The sequence below is a fragment of the Podarcis muralis genome, chromosome 12, assembly GCF_964188315.1.
Source record: "Podarcis muralis chromosome 12, rPodMur119.hap1.1, whole genome shotgun sequence".
In the NCBI taxonomy this organism is placed as follows: Eukaryota; Metazoa; Chordata; class Lepidosauria; order Squamata; family Lacertidae; genus Podarcis; species Podarcis muralis.
The window spans coordinates 50714810-50736994 of record NC_135666.1 but is presented as its reverse complement, the minus strand read 5'-3'; the positions used below and the strand labels follow the sequence as shown (position 1 = coordinate 50736994).

The 22185-nt window shown below is 43.2% G+C and overlaps 1 protein-coding gene across 4 annotated transcripts in view; it reads right to left on the bottom strand.

The window, feature by feature from the left end:
• Nucleotides 1-5605: 5605 nt before the first annotated feature.
• Nucleotides 5606-22185, bottom strand: part of TRAK1 (trafficking kinesin protein 1) — a 141361-nt gene continuing 124781 nt past the window's right edge. For all 4 annotated transcript variants that reach the window (XM_028751067.2, XM_028751068.2, XM_028751064.2 and 1 more), the window contains 2 exons: nt 16051-16153; nt 5606-8569 (listed from right to left, as the gene is read on the bottom strand). In XM_028751067.2, coding sequence (XP_028606900.2) covers nt 7771-8569; nt 16051-16153 — 902 coding nt within the window. In that variant the 3' untranslated portion in view covers nt 5606-7770. The remainder of the gene's footprint in view (nt 8570-16050; nt 16154-22185) is intronic.

Below are 22185 nucleotides of genomic sequence, written 5' to 3'. Positions count from 1 at the left end.
AAAATAGCCTGTGATTTGGGCATGAAAATGAGGGGTGGGTGCTGAATTCTTCCCCAACTTGCCACTTTGCCCTCATGCTGTTCTTTCCCCCAGCAAACCCAGAAGGGAACTGGCTGAAGAAATAGGGGAAGGTCTCTTTCCCCCTGAAATATACTCAGAGTTGAGTGTGGATTTCATGCTCTTTATTCAGCTCATAGTAGTGAGGAATGGAAGTTCCCCCAGAATGTTTGCTTTATATACATTATTTACACAATGGGCCCCACGTGATTGGCTATTTCTGGGATTCTCCTTTAGGCCAATTAGGTTGCGGATTCACTTCCACCTGGAGTTGGATTGGGTGGCTCCTGCGGACCAATCAGACTGCTGCATTCCGAATCCAATTGTTCTAGGACCAATCAGACTGCTGCAATTTGAATCCTATTCAACTCAGTACATAACACCCCCTTTACATTTCATGCCGCTCCCCATTTCACACATGACTCGGGCAGATCTGCATGCAAAGGCATGGCTCAGCCGGTGTCACAATCGACCCTGAATGAAAAAAAGCAAGCACATAACACAGAGAGCTTAGGAGAGAAGTTTCTTTCTAGACACATCTTGATATACGCGGAACTTTGCCTCATAATCCACATGTCTTCGTATTTCACTGCTTTTAAAATTCTTCCGTTCGTTCGCAGATATTCAAACGCGATGCAAAAGCTGCTAAAATATCAACAGCTAGCTGGTTCTTCTAATTATTTCCAGACCTTTTGGTGCTCGGTTTGTGCCAAAGTTTGCCTAGGGTTGATCAACGCAGGCAAGCAGACCAGATAGGGCCATAAAGGGCTTTGCATTGACTCATCTAGAGCCAAAATGAAATTGGGAGAATATATTGAACTCATTAACTCGTTACTTATTAAAGTATCTTTCAGAGGTCATGACAGAACAGTATACAACTAGTTCCCCCGGCTAATCAGCATGAATCTTTGCAGGGGAAGGGATGGTGTTACTTGCAATACCCAATGAAGGCGAGGGGCTAATCATCCGTTCTGCTGCACCAGAGAAGATTACCCCTTATTATTTCTGTTGAAGCAATAAAAACTCAGCCCTGTAAATGCGAGATTCTCAAACCCTGGAACGTTAGCGGGTTCTTCAGTTGCGCCGTTGACGGGCATGTGAGTATAATTTTTGAAGGCACAAAGGATTTTCAGCAATCCTTTGCAGCAAAAAGAAATTTATTAGCTCTCAGGTTATTGGAGAAGCAAATCATTCCCTATAACCATCGCTCCCTCTTCTCCAGTCACCTACACGATCTCTCAAATGTTTCACAGTTGGGTGTTAAGAGTTCATTACTGAAGAGAACTTTTGCAGCGGGGGGGGGGGGTATGACTGTTTCCTTCCTAGGCTGTTTATATATCCTGATATTGCTTGGTCAAGCTTACTCAGTTGGTGGGTAATCTAGACAGCAACGCGTAACAGATCCAATGGGGCAGGCACTTGTAGGCTCAAAGCTGATCCCTGTCATTATTATACACCTTTATTATACACCTTTAGGCAGAGGGCCTTCTTGGTAGTGGCACCCTCCCTGTGGAACGCCCTCCCACCAGATGTCAAGGAGATAAACAACTACCTGACTGTTATAAGATATCTAAAGGCAGCCCTGTATCAGGAAGTTTTTAATGTGTGATGTTTTATTGTGTTTTTAATATCATGCTGGAAGCCACCCAGAATATTCTGAGGTTCAGGTGTAAACACGCGTCCAACCATTGGGGTTTCTCTCGATCTACTTTCTCCTACTAAACCACTTTACTAGAAGAGGTACTGTTGAGAAAATCAGTGAACAAACAGCTGAATCATTATCTGCACCTTCCTCTTTCTCTTCATGAATGTGACATCACACCTACCCTTTGAGAGAGGTTAACCTGAAAGGTAAAAAGGTATAATAATAATAATAATAATAATAATAATTTATTATTTATACCCCGCCCATCTGGCTGAGTTTCCCCAGCCACTCTGGGCGGCTCCCAATCAGTGTTAAAAACAGTACAGCGTTACATATTAAAAACTTCCCTGAACAAGGCTGCCTTAAGATGTCTTCTGAATATCAGGTAATTATTTATCTCTTTGACATCTAATGGGAGGGCGTTCCACAGGGCGGGCGCCACTACCGAGAAGGCCCTCTGTCTGGTTCCCTGTAGCCTCACTTCTCGCAATGAGGGAACCGCCAGAAGGCCCTTGGCGCTGGATCTCAGTGTCCGGGCTGAATGATGGGGGTGGAGACGCTCCTTCAGGTATACAGGAGTAAAGGTAAAGGACCCCTGGATGGTTAAGTCCAGTCAAAGGCGACTATGGGGTTGCAGCACTCATCTCGCTTTCAGGCCGAGGGAGCCGGCGTTGGTCCACAGACAGCTTTCTGGGTCATGTGGCCAGCAGGACTAAACAGCTTCTGGCGCAATGGAACACCATGACGGAAACAAGAGCGCACAGAAATGCTGTTTACCTTCCCCCCATAGTGGTACCTATTTATCTATTTGCACTGGTGTGCTTTCGAACTGCTAGGTTGGCAGGAGCTGGGAAAGAACAACAGGAGCTCACCCCATCGTGGGGATTCGAACCGCCCAACTTCTGATCGGCAAGCCCAAGAGGCTCAGTGGTTTAGACCACAGCGCCACCCAGTGTTCCAAGAGCCAAAGGTGACATACACACCCCTCCTTTGTTTTATCCTCACAACAAACCTGTGTGTTGGGTTAGGCTGAGAGCTGGCGACTGGCTCAAGGTCACCCTGTGAGTTGCATGGCAAAGTGAGGATGCAAGATTGGGTCTTCCACATCCCCTAGTCTAAAGCACTAATCACTGCATCATGCTGGCGGGCTGAAAACAGGGGAGGTTATCAAAGTATCTGGCAGGGAGTGAGCACAGGCGGCTGGCTGGTCAGGTATATTGTGGCTGGCTGGGTCGGATGAAAAGAAAGATTAGGAAGCAAGTTGCTTTCTAAGGGAGAAAGCTCTGAAGTGTTTCTGCTGTAGTTCTAGTCTTGCATAGGTCCCTAAGCGCCCTCTTGTGGCAGAGTGAAGGTGTAGCAGAATGGAGCCAGCTAAAACATGTTACATCTAAAATGGTTTACAGATAGTATTTAACTCCGAGCGGACTTGCTAAGATGCATAAGGCTGAATCAGATAAGTGCTGGAGATGTAATGAGGTTGAGGGTACTTTCTTTCATATGTGGTGGACCTGCAAGAGAGTAAAAAAAGCATTAGGAAATAATTTATAATGAATTGGGGGAAAAATGTTTAAAAGCACCTTCCTCCCCCCAAAAAAACCCCAAAAAAACCAGAAAACAGAGTCCTTTTTTTAAAATGATATTTATTACTTTTCCAACAGTTTCAACACAACTCTACAAACAAAAAAAGAAAAGAGAAAGAACAATACAAAAACAATACAAAAACACTACATAACACCAACACATCAAACCAACAAAACAAAGCAAAAACAAACAAAAACAATTCAAAAACACCTCAAACACTTTCAATATCCTATCTTTCATTCGCTTATTTCCAACGACCTCCTCACACCTCCCTTTTTGTATTCCACTTCTATTAATTGTTTCAGCAATTCCTTTCCATCTTCCTCTGTTTTCTATCCTATAATTATCTTAACACATTCTAGCCTTATTTTTTCCTTTAATATTCTATTAATCTATTTATACTTAATTCCTTATAACATTTCTACTAAAGCCATATAACTTTATTCCAACATTCTTCTAACATTCATTAATTTTACAATACTTCTATAAATAGTCTTTAAACTTTTTCCAGTCTTCTTCCACCGACTCTTCTCCATGGTCTCGGATCTTGCCAGTCATTTCCGCCAATTCCATATAGTCCATCAACTTCATCTGCCATTATCCAACACTTCAGTGTTTTCAAGAAGCAGCCATTCTCTCAGCCAGCAAAAGCCATTCTCTCAGCCAGCAAAAAGCAGATGGTTCACAACAAAGTTTATGGGTCTGGCAGGGCAAGTCCACCTCCTTCTTTGGCATCCGTCAATATCTTAAATTTTATTCGAGGCCAGAGTCCTTTTTGTTCCCCAGGTGTCCCCATGTGTCAAAAAAGGTTATTTATGTACACCACTACGGCAGCCCGTGTTCTGTTAGCCCCCCAAAATGGAAAATGAGTGAGGTCCCAACCAAAGAAGAATGGCAACTTAAACTGTTGGAATATGCGCAGCTTGCAGATTTAACACATAGAATAAGAGAACAAGAAGAACATACGTTTAGAGAAGATTGGAAAATGTTTATTGAATATGTGGGGGGAGATTATGTAAACTTGAAAACGTGGGCAGCATTAAGATAAATTCAGATAAATTCAACAGTGTAAATAAGTTTTGATGGAAGTAACAATGGAATACTGAATGGTTTAGTTCTGCCAATGTTTTGAACTACGACTTCCCTCCCTTTCTCCCTTTGGGCTCCCATGCCATGGTCTATAATGAAGCTGTTACTTCACATTGAGATACATTCTGAACTTCTTTCTTCCCCTTTCCTGTGCTGGGTGATCGACTCTGCACAGCCAAACGCAATCAGCTCTACAATCGCCACCCATCTCCCGGGCTTAAGAAAAAATCAAATCCAATTCCAGCAGAAGCTCCTTATGGAGGGCAGTGGACCCATTTGAACCTCAGTTCTTATTTTATTTCCTGCTTTCCCCCAAGGATTAAATCAGGACCCTCATAACTGCATTGGAAGTTATATAAGGTTTCAGCAGGATTATAAATGCCCTCTCCAGCAAATCAGGCGCATTTGCAATCCGACTGTTGCTCTTCTGAGTTTGTTGTCCAGAGTTAGGTCAAAGCAGGAGAAAACACAGTAATTTCCCCCCTTTACCTGACCAGCCTAGGAAAGCAGCAATGTATCTCTGTAAATTCATTGATCTGGGCTTATTACTGATATTATTGAGTTCTGTAAATTCATTGATCTGGGCTTATTCCAGCGAGAAGAGTGGTGGGAAAGTATTCCCAAATCGTATTTTGCTGGCCTGAGAGGGGAAGGGGATAAAGTCTCTCCAGAGCACTTCTGGGTCTGGCTTCTGTTGGGGAAAAACCTGGCCTATTTGTGTGTGCAGAGAAAAACGGGTTAGCGGAAGGTGTGTGAATATGCAACTCCGTGGAGGAGCAGGGCTGGGGAAAACCAGTCTTTCTGGGCTTCTTGTCTCTCCAAATGAAGGCAAGCTTCCCTCCACAGGTGACAGGTCACTGCATTCTGCTCTGCTTCCCAGACAAGAAATTATTTGGAATCTGGCATCCCATTTCACAACCAAAATAACAAGTATTGGAAGACAGAAACGGGGGGGGGGGGGGGAGGGATGCAGGAAACACAAATCCAGAAAATAATCCACAATATAACCTTTATTGGTTTATTGATATTCAATTGTGAATAAAATAGAAATGTAATTCTTCAATGCCTTGTGACCTGATTTTCCAGTGGTTAGACACCTTAATTGGTTTATTGATATTCAGTTGTGAATAAAACAGAAGTGTAATTCTTCAATGCCTTGTGACCTGATTTTCCAGTGGTTAGACACCTTCTTTTATTTAAAAAGAGTAAATAATAATACTTTCAACTTCATCGTTGGGTTTTTACCATTTTATTCCACAAATGAGCTCATGGTCTCTTGGTACACGAAAAGGTCCTCATACATTCGTGATTTTTTTTTTTTCACCTATTCAAAATTGTTAATTTATTGGTTGTCTTAAGATACATTCAGATAAAAAGATTTGAGTTATGTTCTTGCAAATTGCAATTAAGTGCACACAGACAAACAGCAAGTAGAGGCAATGAGGAAGTGCTAAAATGTCGGTAGAATAAATAGAAATCTAGAAGCCCATGCACTCGCTAATGATCCCCTCCCTTGCTGTCCTCTGACATTCTCAATATTCATAGCAGAATTGCAACTAGCTAATAACAGATAACCGGGCTCATCTGTCGCTCATAAAAAACGACAACCGCACAGTTCCACTACTGCAAATATTTATCAGTGCTAATGATTTAGTAACAGTCTGGCACAACGGCAATGCACGGTATGTAGTGAGGTACTGGCAATAAATAAATAAAGTGGGTTTGGTTTTAAATCAAGTCAAGAACAAGCCACCCACACAACTAGGCACACCAACTGCTTCAAAACATAAGCTCAAAGATAAACCTGACCTGGGACAGGAAGTTCTGTTGAATAAGTCCCCCCCCCCCCCAAAAAAAAAACCCAATGGAAGTTGCACAAGAATGCTCCGGCCAAGCTGCCATCTTCTTGGCAGAAGAACTTAATGGTGCCTTGTGCCCCTCGTTTGTTTTCAGTTCTTTCCAGATGTTGTTTCAAGTTTCTACGTACTGGGTCATTTTGGACGCAATGCTACAGCGCTAAATTATGATTTAGCGTTACATGAATGGACCTTGGATGCAGCCTCAAGGTCACAAACATCTGCTTCCACTTTCAAACTAACCAGAGCTCCCTGTGAAGTCCAAAGTTAGGGAAACTCTTTCATTAGTTTATCATTATGGTTAGTGAACAAGCCAGGATCATAAACCAGTCTGATCCTGATTTGTGTCAACGAACCATTAAAAAATATATGTAATACTAAATAATGAATTAGCCTTACAATTAGAAAAGTCTTTGGGGGAAGAAAAGTCCAAATACTGAAGATTTCCAAAAGGTATTAGGGCGGAAGATGTAAAACCATTTGCTAGTAGCTCTATCACATGGATCGGACGGAAACAGATATGTATGAAAGGCAATTATAACGTCACTTAAAATAGCAATGGTCTAACCCTGTTTATGAAGTGATCCACTGGGTCATTTTAAATACCTCAAAATCTGGAGGTAAAGAATAGATGGAAATATTTATCCTTCACTTGTACCACTCTTACTAAGCTATTTTTGAAATTATTCTCTTAAGGACACATCTTTTGGCAATACTGTACTACATTTGTTTAAATTTAGGCTTTTAAACATACCTACAATCAACTCTTTCAGTGACTTTGGCTCCTCATGAAAGCACGATACAAGATTTTGTTTTGTTTCTGAGAGGTGTGTATTTTCAGTGTCTGCAACAAAACACTATTTAAAGCACTTTTCCTTCCACATTCCAGTGCAGCATTGAAAATAATATTAACACAGGACATGAAACAGCAGCAGTAGAGGTGTGTTTTCTTCCTGGCACCTACCAGACTTAGCAGTCACTCTCAACACATTATTACTTCAAGTTTATTTTGTAAGAAAAAAGATCCTTTGAATATTCCCCCTCTCATCCATAAAGGCAGAATAAGATGTTCAAGATGCTAATCTACTTGCTTTGATGAACTACAAAAATTTCTTGTGTTTGTGTGCTGATATCCCACAGTTTGGAAAGCATGATCTGTAACCCTTGCTAGATGAGGCTAGTTCCAATATCAAGCTAGGCTAACTAAGAATTCTTTATTTTTATTTTTTCTATCCAAGGATTGCTCTTTTTTTTTCAGTGCAAAGAAAAACAAAAACACCCTTTCCAAAAGGTTAGCATGTTAAATTGTCAAAACAGTGTCATGATTCACTTTATAATACATCTGGTACATATTTACATCCTGTACAAAGTTTACACTCTTTTTTCCCACCCCCACCCCCCATTAGGCACAAAGTTGATTTGTCAAACTCAATGGTAAATGGAAGAAGAAAAATCTGTTGTTGTTTCTTTTTTTAAAAAAACTGTCTGAAGAAGGAGCGCTTTCGTTTTCTCCTCTACAAGTTCGGCTGCATCTTAAGCCATTCACCGTAAGCTGGTTTGCTTAGGGAGCTTTGCTCCCATCAACAGGCCAGGAGTAAAAGACGATGGCGCTTTCATCTGCATGCTGGAACCCACCATCGTTGGAAAACTTCGGTTTCTCCTAATGCCGCTGTTCAGCTGAAGACCCCCAATGGCACTTGTTACAGAAGGACCGCCCAAGGCCAGGTCTTCTGGTACCAGGCTCCCAGGAGCAAAGGCCTTCATTGGCCTTTGTGCCCCGGGGAGAAGAGGTCCTTGCACGTCCGCCAACGCAGGGGCTTGCGGCTGCCCCGAGCTCACCGCCTTGGCAATCCCAAACTTTTTCACTTTGTCCACAAGGTTGAGGTTCGAGACGGACACGTCCGTTTGGCTCTCGCTGCTGCGGATGTTCTTTTTCTCCCGCACCTCCTTCAGAATGGAACTGGCCGGCTTGGACGCCAAGAAGTTGTCGTACGGGGGGCTGGTACATTTGAACTCAAAAGATGGCGGGGAGGAAGAAGGCGTCTGCATAGGCGAGTTGGGGGGAGTGGAAGGAATGACGGCCATTCTGGGAGCGTAGGTGCTCAGGAGGGAGCTCCTGCCGGCGCGGTCCCAGCTCTGCGGGTTATACACTGCTGCCGATATCCCACGCTCTTTGAGTAGCCACACCAGCCCCAAGGAAGTGCTCATGGTGGTGGTGGACTCCCGGAGGTTGGTGAAGGATTCGACCAAACTCAGGCGCCGTGGGGTGCACGGCGTGGCCACCGGGGTGCCTTTCAAATTGCCAACGCTGCTACAAGCTGGAGTAGGTGCTGCGTTAAGGCTGGCAGGGGGAAGAGAAACAGAAAAACAAGTCAACATCTCCATCGGAATACTGACTTTCAAACTGCCACCACTTGATAAACCCACATATAAATACGTACTTGGTACCGATTCAATTGCCTCAGATTATTAAAAGTCAGCTAGAGAGACAATGTTTGTCTGAGGTAGAAGGAAAAATGAGTTCTCAACCACCATTCTCAGGAATGATTTGAGTACAGTCACACCTTGGAAGTCAAACGGAATCCGTTCCGGAAATCCGTTCGACTTCCAAAATGTTGGAAAACCAAAGCACGCCTTCTGATTGGCTGCAGGAAGCTCCTGCAGCCAATCGGAAGCCGCGGAAGTCCCATTGGACATTTGGCTTCCAAAAATACTTCGCAAACTGGAAAACTCACATTTGTCCATTTGCGGCATTTGGGAGCCAAAACATTCAAGAAATAAGCTGTTTGAAAACCAGGGGACAGTTGTACCTCGGTTTTTGAATGTCTCCGTTGACAAATGTTTCGGTTTTCGAATGCCGTAAACCCAGAAGTAAATGCTTCGGTTAACAATCTAATAATAGGATTGCACCTGTTTGTAAGTGTACCAACAGAACTTAAGGGCGATACACAGACAGATCATATTCCATACAGTTATGCTTTATCACTAGCTGTGAAAAAGGAACACTTGTCCTAAACTCCCTTCTACTGAAAATGTTAATGTTTGTTTTATTTTTCATAAACTACTTAGATGCTCCAATTACAAGCAAGAGGTACATTAGTTTTGTTAAATAATAAAAAAGAGGGTGGAAGGAATATATTCACTATTTTACAGCAGATGTTATTAAATGCAAGCTTCCTGCAAACAGGCCACATACTCGTAAGTCTAAAACAAGGTTTCCCAAACTTGGCTCTCCGGCTGTTTTTGGACTACAACTCCCATCAGCCCTAGTTAGCAGGACCAGTGGTCAGGGATGATGGGAATTGTAGTCCAAAATGACCCAAGTTTGGGAAACCCTGGTCTAAACGTAGTCTACTGTGTACCTTTCCGGATGATATTAAATTTGGGAAATACAGAAAAATTTTATAAAACCAAATGCACATTCTAGATTATGCAAATTGGCAATATTATGGTTGAGGAAAGGGGGGAAACTCCATACAATGTGATTGTGTACAAAAGCTACCTTAGTCTTGTGGCTTCTTGTTCTCTATGCTCAATGGGGCAGCAACATTATATCAATTTCTTTCACCAGCTTATTTCCATTTAACACACAGCAGAAAGGAAACCCCACAACTAAGCAAATATGTGTACAGAGACCAATGCTTACATTTTTTGCTCCTACCCACCTAAAAGAGGTCTGGTTATTATTAGGGGAGGCTGCGAGCTCACAGCTTCTCACACACACCATGCAATTGTTTGATCAACTGCTGATTAGTTGTTTTATTTTATTCTACCTTCTGATCCTACCAGGTAAACTCTGAACAACAGGTCAGAAAATAGCCATCAAACCGCCATTCCCATGAAATGATGCAGATCAGGCAATATGCACACTAAAAATGCATGCGGCTTTACCTAGACGCTTGGTCAATTTTTGCAAGTTACAATAGCTGCTTCTTCCTCTAACAAGGGCAGATTTAATGAGGTTTCCATTATCAAGACATTCTGATTACAGTGATGGCAAGAGAAACTGTGCAGAAGAGCATGAATTATGACGTTCACAAATCCCACTACGTAAATCTCTGCCATGAATACTTGCTACAAAACAAAATTGCCACTGAAATCAATAGCTGTATTCCCGCTGACTCAGTGTCAGTTTGGAGCAAATATAAAATTGGGGAGGGGGGCCTTTAAAAAAGAAAGCAGTACACTCTGTTGATACAAAATATATTGGTGAGAATTCATTTTGGGAACTATAAGACTAGTGTGAGCAGATTGTCGTGGGGTCCGCTCACACAGCTGCTGTTTCGGCATGGGTTAAAGAGGGTATTGTAAAAAAAAAGTAATAATTCTACCCTGCTATAATTCTGCCATTGAAAACTGGTGTGGGAGGCTTGTGAGGGAGCTATAAGAACATTTATTTGAGGTGTAATCCCGTGCACCGGCTGCTATGGGGCCATAACTGAAATTATGGTGTAGTTAAAGCACACTTTATGAACATTCAGGGACACGTCCTTATCACTGCATGTGATACATGGCGACATATCCCAAAAAGTCACGTTGATTGGGCTGTGTGTCGAACAATTCATGAAGCCAGTTCAACATATGCACCTATGTGTATTCTTCCCTCCCTAATAATAATAATAATAATAATAATAATAATATTGTTATGAGAAGTTGGGAGAAGCCAAAGAGAGTACACAGAACTTCAGAGTACACAGAACTTCGTCATCACAGCAGCATGCTCCCTGCTGCATAGCAAATATGCCCTCTTGTGGAGTGCAGCTGTAATTCCAGTTGTTTGATAACAGCCAACCAACTTGGTTAAGAGCGCTAAGGGACAATTATCCACATGGCTTGTTTGACATGGCAGCTGGGGTGGAATGAACTCATGTCACCACCATATCGTACACATACAGGGGGAAAGTGGCAGAAAATATTACATTTCCCCCTCAGGTGAACAGGAAACCAACATTCCTTTGTGCTAGGTCAGGCATAGGCAACCTTCGGCCCTCCAGATGTTTTGGCCTACAACTCCCATGATCCCTAGCTAACAGGAACAGTGGTCAGGGATGATGGGAATTGTAGTCCAAAACATCTGGAGGGCCGAGTTGGCCTATGCCTGTGCTAGGTGCTCTCAACAAGTGAATGTCACTACAAGTCACTGCAAACTGCTGCAGCCCTGGGGAAATGTTTTGTCACATGTAAAAGCATTGCACATGAAAAATACAAACATGTGCGTGTAGCAGTGAGTATGTGTGCGCACACAAATGTTTCTTTTTATAGACATTGCCTATGATCTTGCCCTAGCTTTAGCGACTTATAGGTGGCCGCCTGCTGTTCTTGCGGCTCTTGAATCAGTCCTTTGTTTAACAAAATCTGCTTACAAGCTCTAGTGCTAACAGAGAAGCTGGTCCATTCTCACGCATTCCAGACTTAAAATACTCCTTGATATTAGTCCTAGACTAGGGCTGGCAGGTAGACTGGAGCAGTTCTGCAGCAGTTACTGGAAGGCAAACATGATAGCTTCCACATAATCCCACATTTGGAAGGAGCAGGCAGGTTCTTTTGCATAAAGGAGGAAGCAACATAACCTAAGTGAGTAACTAAGGAGCCTGGAAAGTAACCACCCAATTCTATTTTCAAATAAGTAACTTGCAAAAACTCTTGGGCATGTGATGCTGTATAAGATTCACAAACGAGAGCTGACTGTGTTCTAATATTCCAGGAAATCCTGATTTACTTTGTTTCATGAATAAAAATAGTTAGACTAATTTAAAAGGGAGTATCACATCAAATCTGGGATAAAAAAGGTCCTTGTCTGTTTAGTATCTGTAAATGGCTGCAGCCTTTACCCTTGTCTTTTCTACCCCAAAATGGATTTATGGATTAGTCTTCCTGATCAAGCGTGCTAACTAGGTGCTGGGAATGGCGTGTAAAATAAACTTGGGAAAGAAGTTCATTTTGATACCTCCATAAGAGTTGCTGGGCATCTGCACTGAATCTTACTCTCTCTAACCTTTGCCAAGAGGAGTCTGTTCTCAAAATCTTTAAGAATGCCTACTTAAGAGTAGGTTACTATACTCAAATATTGCCCGTGCAAGAGGCATTTAGGTCAGATTCACTAGCGCTCAAGTCCTGGAGCAGGAGCTACCAAACATATCAGATTTAGAAAGGCTTAATTTGAAGGCAGGTGCATAAACATTCCCTCCCAGTAAATATTTATATAGTCTTAACACATTTTTTTTTATTTCCTGTACTTCCTTCAATCACCACACTCCCCAAGATAAATCGCTAACTATTTTCAACTGCAAACTCCTTGGGACCAGGGGCTGGAATGTCTACCTGCATTCTCCTCCACAGCATCAAATAAGCTGAGGTTGCTGCACAAACAACAAAAGGTACATTTCAGAAACCATATAAACCTGGTCCTGAAAGACCTACATTGGCTCCCAGTACATTTCCAAGCATAATTCAAAGTGTCGGTGCCGACCTTTAAAGCCCTAAATGGCCTCGGCCAGGTATACCTGAAGGAGTGTCTCCACCCCCATTGTTCAGCCCGGACACTGAGGTCCAGCTCCGAGGGCCTTCTGGCAGTTTCCTCACTGTGAGAAGTGAAGCAACAGGGAACCAGGCAGAGGGCCTTCTGAGTGGTGGCACCCGCCCTGCTGTTGAACACCCTCCCATCAGATGGCAAGGAAATAAACAACTATCTGACTTTTAGGAGACATCTGAAGGCAGCCATGTTTAGGGAAGTTTTTAATGTTTAATATTTTATCATTGCCCATTATTATTATTATTATTATTATTATTATTATTATTATTATTATTATTAGAGTTGCCCAGAGTGGCTAGGGAAACCCAGCCAGATAGGTGGGATATAAATAAATTATTATTATTATTAAGATTATTGCAACAAGCGTCCCTATGCTAAAGTTGACCAACAAGGCAATGACAAGGGAGGGTGCCTGAGGTTTCCTAAATTGCTAATTGTCCCTATGCTAACAACAGCAGGGCCTTGTTAGAGGGAGGAAGGCAGGGTATTCAAAAATGGGTCCTGAAAACAAAGACCAAAAAAAGAGAGTAACTGTGCTTTCAAATCAGTGTTAAAACCAGCACTTCACTATATGGAACTTAGAGTGTTTTGGTTAGAATGCCACCTTGTGTTAGGATGTTAGGTTAGAATGGAAAGAGGGAGGTGGGACTGAGCAGAAGTCTTTGAGTTAGCTGGTGCCATAAAACACTAACATTCCTTCTACAGGACTCTGCCAGCACGGAGGCTGCTGGCAGCGCTGCTCACCCCCTGTCACGCTGGTCATATTGTGTGCCCTACATCTCCTCTCAGCACAAGGTGACATAAAGCAGTCTCATCGTCTTCCTCACATGACCTGTGAAGAAGCATCATTCAGAGTTTAAGGAGCTCCGCTACTCCAACCCCTTGCATTGGTGGCACTTTCGTTCTGAATCCACAGTGAATGCCAAAGTACCATATTGGCCTGAATATAAGCCTCACTCTCCCCCGCCCCGGGAGGCACTGTGGGTTAAACCACAGAGCCTAGGGCTTGCCGATCAGAAGGTTGGCGGTTCGAATCCCCATGACGGGGTGAGCTCCCATTGTTCAGTGCCAGCTCCTGCCAACCTAGCAGTTCAAAAGCACATCAAAGTGCAAGTAGATAAATAGGTACCGCTCCGGTGGGAAGGTAAACGGCGTTTCCATGCGCTGCTGTGGTTTGCCAGAAGCGGCTTAGTCATGCTGGCCACATGACCTGGAAGCTGTATGCCAGCTCCCTCGGCCAATAAAGCGAGATGAGCGCCGCAACCCCAGAGTCGGCCACGACTGGACCTAACGGTCAGGGGTCCCTTTACCTTTACCCCCCCCCCAAATTCCGACTGCGAAAAATTAAAAGTGCTGCTTAAATTCACAACCTTACAAAAATTGGCTTTTACGATATCGCTGCTGAAACAGACCTATGGTAAAACGGAATGGGTGTGAGTGCCTGCAGAATTTTAATGGAGCAGCTTATATTCCAGTATTGTCTCCCCCCTCCTTGAATTTTAAAGGTGTTGCTTATATTTGGGTGCGGCTTATATTCAGGCCAATACAGTAAATAAAAGAGACAACCCCCACCCCACCCTGGCCATCAGAGAGAGAGCAAAGTATAGATTTCAGGGTGAGCTAAGGGAAGTAGCAAGTGCGCTTTACAATGAAATTAATGTCACAATAAAAATTCACATCTTAAGCAATAGAGATTTCCGCCAGAAGTTCAATAGGGAAGATTGCAGCTATCTCTGTAGCTTTTTGCAGCACTTCACAGCATGGGATCAATGGCAAAATTTATGCGGGCTGGGGAAAGAAAAGGGTGAGGCAGAGCAGGAATTCCAGAAACTGAAAACAGTCCATGTGAAGGAATTAACATCCTATCCTCTGACTTGTTAGGACAGGTGCCCCTCGTAAAGTGGGGCAGTGGCAGGTTTCATCATGGTGTGTGTTAATATTTCTTCAATTTCTTCGTTAAGGCATTCAAAAGACCAGCCTTATTTTTGCATGAAGCAAGGCTCGACAACATTTTGTAACGTGGAGCCAGCCGGCCATGCTTTCTTTCAGAAGGCTCTATTCCAGGTCTCCATGGGACTTTGGAATAGAAAAATCTATCAATTTATTAACTCTTTAATTTTACCTTGTGTCGCGGTGCCATTTAAACTGCTACAAAAGAACTGTGTGGACAACTGTCTATTGTTATTACATGAGTTTTTGATAATGATAACTCATTTCAAACCCTTGGACATATCTATGTGCAATTACATTTAACAGACAACTGTAGTACTTAAAAAACAACAACAAAACTTCACACCTGGCCAATTCTTACTGTTAGGAATCCCTCTCCTCAGATTCGTAGATGATGCCAATTCTGCCACACTAATCTACAGTGGTACCTCCGTTCCCAAACGCCTCCATTGTCATACGTTTCGGTTCTCGAACGCCAAAAACCCAGAAGTAAATGCTGCCGTTTTCGAACGTTTTTCGGAACCCAAAAGTGTGATGTGGCTCCTGCTGAGTGCAAGAAACTCTTGCAACCAATCGGAAGCTTTGCCTTGGTTTTTGAACGTTTCGGAAGCCGAACAGGCTTCCGGAATGGATTATGTTCAAGAACTGAGGTACCAGCGTAGTTTCAATTATTTGAAGACTTGACTACTGTTATCTGGCTTTAATAAAGCCACTGGCTTTATTAAAGACTCTGAGGCACAAAGTGACATTAATTTCATCGTGTCCTCCTTCCATTGACATTGACATTATTACTCTCCACAGGAGCTGCAATCAGCTTGGGAGACATGCTAGATTTCTTGGATGATTCTGGAAAAATAAGTGCCATGAGCCTAGGACTTGCCGATCAGAAGGTCGGCAGTTCGAATCCCCGTGACGGGGTGAGCTCCCGTTGCTCAGTCCCTGCTCCTGCCAACCTAGCAGTTTGAAAGCACGTCAAAGTGCAAGTAGATAAATAGGTACCGCTCCGGCGGGAAGGTAAACGGCGTTTCTGTGCGCTGCTCTGCTTCGCCAGTAGCGGCTTAGTCATGCTGGCCACATGACCCGGAAGCTGTACGCTGGCTCCCTTGGCCTATAGAGCGAGATGAGCGCCGCAACCCCAGAGTCGGCCACGACTGGACCTAATGGTCAGGGGTCCCTTTACCTTTACCATTTATATTTAAGGCAAGCTGGTGATGTGATCTGATGGCAAGTTTAGAAGGTGCCAGACCTTGAAATATATGCATCTCTCCAAATCCCCTTGCCTTCTAGGCTAAGGCACTCCCCTGCCCCAGGGAGCACAACTGCTCTCTGGAAGCCCTTACCTTGGAGTGACTCGTGTGAGCTCATCGGAAGGGTGCAGAATGCGGCAGGTGGTGAAGGTGAAGGTGGAGTTGGTTTGTGACATGCACTTCCCAGGATGATGTACTACATTAAAAAGAATAGAACATTCTTTGCATTTATATATAAAAGGGGGGAGAAAAGAAAAGCTCTGTGCACTCAAACAGATGGACAAGCGATGCGATACTTCTCGTGGGATCGATGCAGGGAAGGTGAAATGCAACAGGCGTCGGATTTGATTCACTTTCTTTAACACAAAACTCTCCAGGAGGAGAGTTCATCATCAGAGCTAACACCTTTTCGGTTCTTGTATTCTTTAGGGCTCAAAAACAGGCTCTGATGCCTTAAGGATTAGGAAGCCCAGTTCTCCTAGCAAGTTTAAGTAACTAATGTGCTCACAGACCAGCTGAGTGGCATGGTAGCTCCTCTCTCGTGGTGGCTTATCATTAACCCAGCCTGGTGGGTGGGGTATAAATATTTATAAATATAAATTATAAATTTTATTATTATTATTCCACTCTGGGAGGGAAATAGAACAGCAAGATCATTTGAGAGGGGCTAGTGATGTGGTTACTTAATATGCCGCCATTTCCCCCAGTAATCACATTGCCAACTTTCCCCCACTGATTTAGTTGTTCTAACATTGCCAAAGTTGCAGGCAGAGGAGCCACGGCAGGAGTGGTAACCATACCGCGACCGTAACTTTAAGAATTGGTCTCAATATCCATTTCCACATTTGCCTTTTCTGAAGAGGCACCGCCGGTAGGAGATTTAAACAAGTCCAGCCGATAGACAAGACCTTGGCGGCGTGTGAAAGAAATCAGCAAAGCCCGGAATGATTACGCATTTCAGCTTCCCCCATATTGATCCGGGCAAAAGTATCCCATCATCTTTCATTTCAGTAATGGATTCCAGTAGAGAGGCAGTAGTAAATATTATGTACAATAAAATATGTACATAACAGAACACATGTGTGTTTCTTTTTGTGCCCGGAGACCAGTGTAACCATTTTGGAACCACTACTGTCCATCTGCGACATTTCCTTTCCCCCTCCTCCCCCATCAAAGACAGAACCATCTGCAGCTGCACAAGATAGCAATTATGTCATATTCATTCATAAAAATATTGCCATATGTTAAGCAGAAAGGGAAATATATTTGCCGCAATTTTACAGTGCTGCAGCAAGACACAGTTGCCGGCACCCTAGATCATAACAATATTTTTAATAGTTTATTTAAGGCATCCTTAATTTGTGTTTAGAAATTGCTGTAGAGTGCATCTGTAGAATGCAAACTGGAACTAGCCATGAAGTATGTCACACTGTTTAAGATTCTCTTAACCCCTGTCCACATTTTAACATAATGCCTATTCTTACATACATTATAAAAACATGCCTTTGTCAAGCCTAGAAAGATGTGAGAGAGAGCGAGGCAAGCCCTGTGTAGTTCTCTACTATCCAATCTAAACAGATATTCTGCTGGATCCAGAGTTCCAGGAGTAAAGTTCCATGCACGGAATGGGATATCCTGAGGTCAACAGATCCTGCAAAAAATCTTATTCAGAAGACCGGTAGACCTTCAGTATGGGAAATGGTGTAGGGGGCTACAGAGGGAGCTGGAGAAAAAATCCCCCACCCCAATTTGTGGAAGCCTCTGGCGGGTCCAATTTTCCCTGTGAATGGAAGGAGTGCTTTTTGGGATTGATGCTCTACAATCGCCTTGTGCATAACGAATGCAATGTAGCCTTTTCTCAACTTGGGTCTCAAGGTGTGGCGGGACAAAACTCTCACCATCCCCACCAATGGTCAGTGAAGATGGGAGCTGCAGTTCCAACAAAATCCAAAGAACCACAGGTTGAAGAATGCTGGTGTAAAGAAAGCTCCAAGTCTTAAGGGCTCGCCATGTGGAGTAGCAGTTTATATCATCTTCCAGGGGTCTATTTCCTACATTGCATGCCTCAGAATATAGGCTGGGGTGCCAGGTGTCAAATCCCCTGGACAAATACGCCCTGGCCTCAGTAATTCATGCTCCCTGTAGATTAGACTACAGCAGTGCATTTTTTTGTGGGGCTGCCTTCAAAGATGGTTAGGAAACTGCAATTAAATCCAAAATACAGGGCCAAGGCTGTTAGCTGGACTGAGCATTACAGTTATGTCAACCCCTGTGACATATTGCTTTGAATCCAGGCTCCATCCAAAGAGCGCTTTTTGGCCTTTAAACAAAGCTGCGCATGACTTGGGATCAGGACGTTCAAGGAACTGCTTGTCTCCACATGTGCCTGCCTATAAACCAAAATCCTCAACAGAGGGTCTTTTTTGGGCTTTCCCTGTCATCTGAGAGGTGGCAAAGTGGCTACTGAGCAGGACCTTCTTGGTGGTGGCATCTTAACTATGGAATGAATGCTCTCTCTCCCCAGGGAGGGTCGTCCAACTCATCCAACACCTACTTTGATGTAATTTCAAAATCAGGCAAAAACAAACAAACAAAAATCTCTATTTTCCCAGGACTTTAAATGTGTAATTTTAATTACTGGGAATGTGCTGGAGGTGGAAAAAATTAACACACACCATGCTGTACAGGGTTATGTGCATGCCTGTGTGTGTCTTTATAGTATGCAGGACAAATGCAAGAAAAAAATGGGAACAGAATTTGAGACTAGGGAAGCAAATATGTATTCAACACAGCCACGTGAATAGAAGATGGCAAACGAGGAAGGAGGATTAAGGCAATTTAGAATTTATATGTATGAGAGGAATGGGGAAAAGGAGAGTACTTGTTGGTATCTTGAAAGCATGGGCTGTGGCAGAGAAGCTGTAAGGGTGCCGCCGCATTTTAACCAATACCACTTCCACACCCCTTGTGTCCTAGGCTGCTGGAGCTGTGCTAATTCTCCCCCTTCTGCCACGTGACATACTTTATGGCTAAGTCCCTTTGTTGCACAGCGATTCAGAAATTCAAAGGACGTGCATCCAAAATGTTCCTTGAAGTACAACCCATTTTGTTACGACAGCAAAGATCTCATGATTGCATAGGTTCTGATTCAGTAAACAAGCCTTAGTAAGTTAGTGGTATTAAAACATGCACAAAAAACATGCCAGTGAGGTTTCCTGTGACTGTTGATCTTCCTCCTCCTCCTCCTCTCAACATTTAACACGTCCCCAAACACATAGTTTAGGGTGAAAGGACATATACAACGGTTTGACACATGGTTTTGAACAGAGACATCACATCCACATGCCACTCCAAACTTCTAGAGAGGCTGAGAAAACGCACAAGGTCCTTTTCTCTTGTCACTACCGTTTAGTGTATGACTTGAGGCATGCACACACAACACAACTAAGAAGACTCATGTGTAGCTATGCAGGCCTTGGAGAAGGAGAGGGGAAACTTTGGCCTTCCAGATGTTTGGCTACAACTCCCACCAGCCTTTACTGTTAGCCAGTGGCTGGGGTTGATGGGAAATGTAGTTCAGAAACACCTGGAGGGCCAGAGTTTCCCCATCCCTGCCTGAGAGAGGAATTGCCTGGACGAAAGTGAGACAGCCTGACAAGTGAAGGGGTCTACGCGGGTGAAAAGCGACTCAAGATTTGCCCCATCACACACAGTGTTATGAATTCTATTAATGGTTAACACACAGATCTCAGGACAATGTTTTTTTAAAGAAATCTCTACATCACCTCTAGAACTGATGCTGATGCTTCAGGGATTAGGGTAAGCAAGGTAAATTAGTTAATATATAAGGGAGGAAGGGAGGGAGGGAGGAAGGGAGGGACTGGGCCTAGCAATCATGATTCTCTGTGTATCATGGAGAATAAGCAGAAGGTTAAAATATGCTGGAGAAAATCTCAAATAACCAAAATGGAGATGAAAAGTTATTTGGAGAAAAGTATCTGAACACTTGAGATGTAAATTAAAGTAAGACAGGAAGCATAGCACTAGATGACAAATTAAAATAGACCAAAGCAATGCAAGTTTTAGATTAGGTGATTGTTCCAACTGTGAAATGCAGAGACTGTTGTCCCCGCAAGATCCACTTTATAAAAGACACCAATTTTGTTTTCCCGTAGAATTATATTAGAAGAATTCCAACTGCCCTGATAAAAATTAAATTAAAACTCATTGTTATGAATGAATGAGAAAGATAGGAAAAGGCTGCTAAAAGTAGCAATTGAGCCCAGTAAGAGGAGTGTAACATTGAGAACCAAAGGGAAATCAATTTCTAGAGCTCAAGGATGGATCCTGCAAATATACCACTAGGTTGACAAACAGCATCCTCCAGCAGTCAACAGCGGAGCTTTTCACATGTCCGTAGCATTCTCTGTCCTTTGAACACAATAGGAAATAGTGAGCTTCCTGTAAATTAACAGTCTTTCAAAAAGAAAAAAAGACAACCCAAAGGTTTCATCCTATGCAGTCCACAAAAAGCACATCTTATTATAAGGTCAGAAACACAGCTGCTATAAAACAGGCAAGAACCCAATGAGAATCAGGTCTTGCCATTGTGATTTGAAAGACAAAGCGCAATAAAGAGCTAAGCATTTGTCGAAAGAACAATCACAATGCTGTTGCATCGAAGAGAACGAAACACCAGCTTTTGTAGTATTAAGATTCTGGACAGGCCTACACAGAGACGCTAGCCAGGGAGAAGCACCTCTAGCCCTTTGTGAGTCTCTGCCCTGGCTAGGATACTCAGAAGAACAGACACCCCAAGTTCTCCAGGAACCGCAAGATCTCAAAAGGTCATCTTAAGTGCCGCTTCAAAATCTGAAGCAGGTACAAACTTCCGTCAGCTCTAAAAGTTCACAATGTCATGAGACACCCCCTCTCAAGTCATTGGGCACAGGCAGAGGATTTGGGGGAAGATCTGATGTGCTGAGATTTGCAGCAAGAAGAATCAGTGCAAAACGACACCTGCTTCACCTGCTCAGTGCAATTGAATTAGCATGCACAAGGCCCGATGAAAAGGACTGGGGACTTTCAGATTCTATGATGTGTGCGAGGAAATTAAAAAGCAGCAGTCACACATATTCTTCAACTGACACAAACACTTTCTGATATACATTTCATATTTGGGCAAATAATGTTCATTCTGTGGAAGCAGCACTCAAGTCTGAAAAGAGCTGTGCACTGAACTACACACTCACTCACCCACCCAATAATTTTATGGCTTAAGGCCACAATGTGATTATTATTTCAGCTAATTATATAAGCTCCAGAACTGAAGGGTTTCCCTGAGTAACAAGATACATCAATATTCCCCTATTTAAAATGTGCTTTGGTTTGTGAAATATAATAATAATAATAATAATAATAATAATAATAATAATAATAATAATAATAATTTATTATTTATACCCCCACCCATCGGGCTGGGCTTCCCTAGCCACTCTGGGCGGCTTCCAACAAAATATTAAAATACTGTAATACATTAAAAGCTTCCCTGAACAGGGCTGCCTTCAGATGTCTTCTAAAAGTCTGGTAGTTGTTGTTCTCTTTGACATCTGGTGGGAGGGCGTTGAGAGTACTGTTTTATTCCAGAACAGTTAAAACTATCAATCTTCTCAGACAGGACCAAAAGGTCATGTTATAAGCATAGAGGCATGGCAGCACAGATGTGAAAATTCAGTTGCCCAACACCAGTTTTCTCCTGCAAAGTGTCTTAAGGGGGCACCTTCTCCTGTTTTGGCCTGACGGGAAAGTGGTGAGAAACCCAGTCATGGCACTACAGAATTATTTCCCCTTCCAAACCCAGACTCCTTAAATATTGGCCCCGTCAAATACCAGCTGAGGGTGCTGCCAGGACAGCTAGGCTAGGAAAAGTTTTTTTTTTTAAAAAAAAACACACCTTCCAACCCAGACTGAGGCCCCCACCAGCGTGCAAAAGCATTATACAGTGGTGCCTCGCAAGACGAAATTAATTCGTTCCGCAAGTTTTTTCTTCTTGCGAGTTTTTCGTCTTGCGATGCACGGTTTCCCATAGGAATGCATTGAAAATCAATTAATGCGTTCCTAGGGAAACCGACTTCAGACCAGGTCCGGGGACAGTCTGTCCCCCGACCTCTTCTGAAGGCGGGGGGGGGGGGGGGACAAGGGCTTTTCTTCCCACCCCCAGCATTTTAA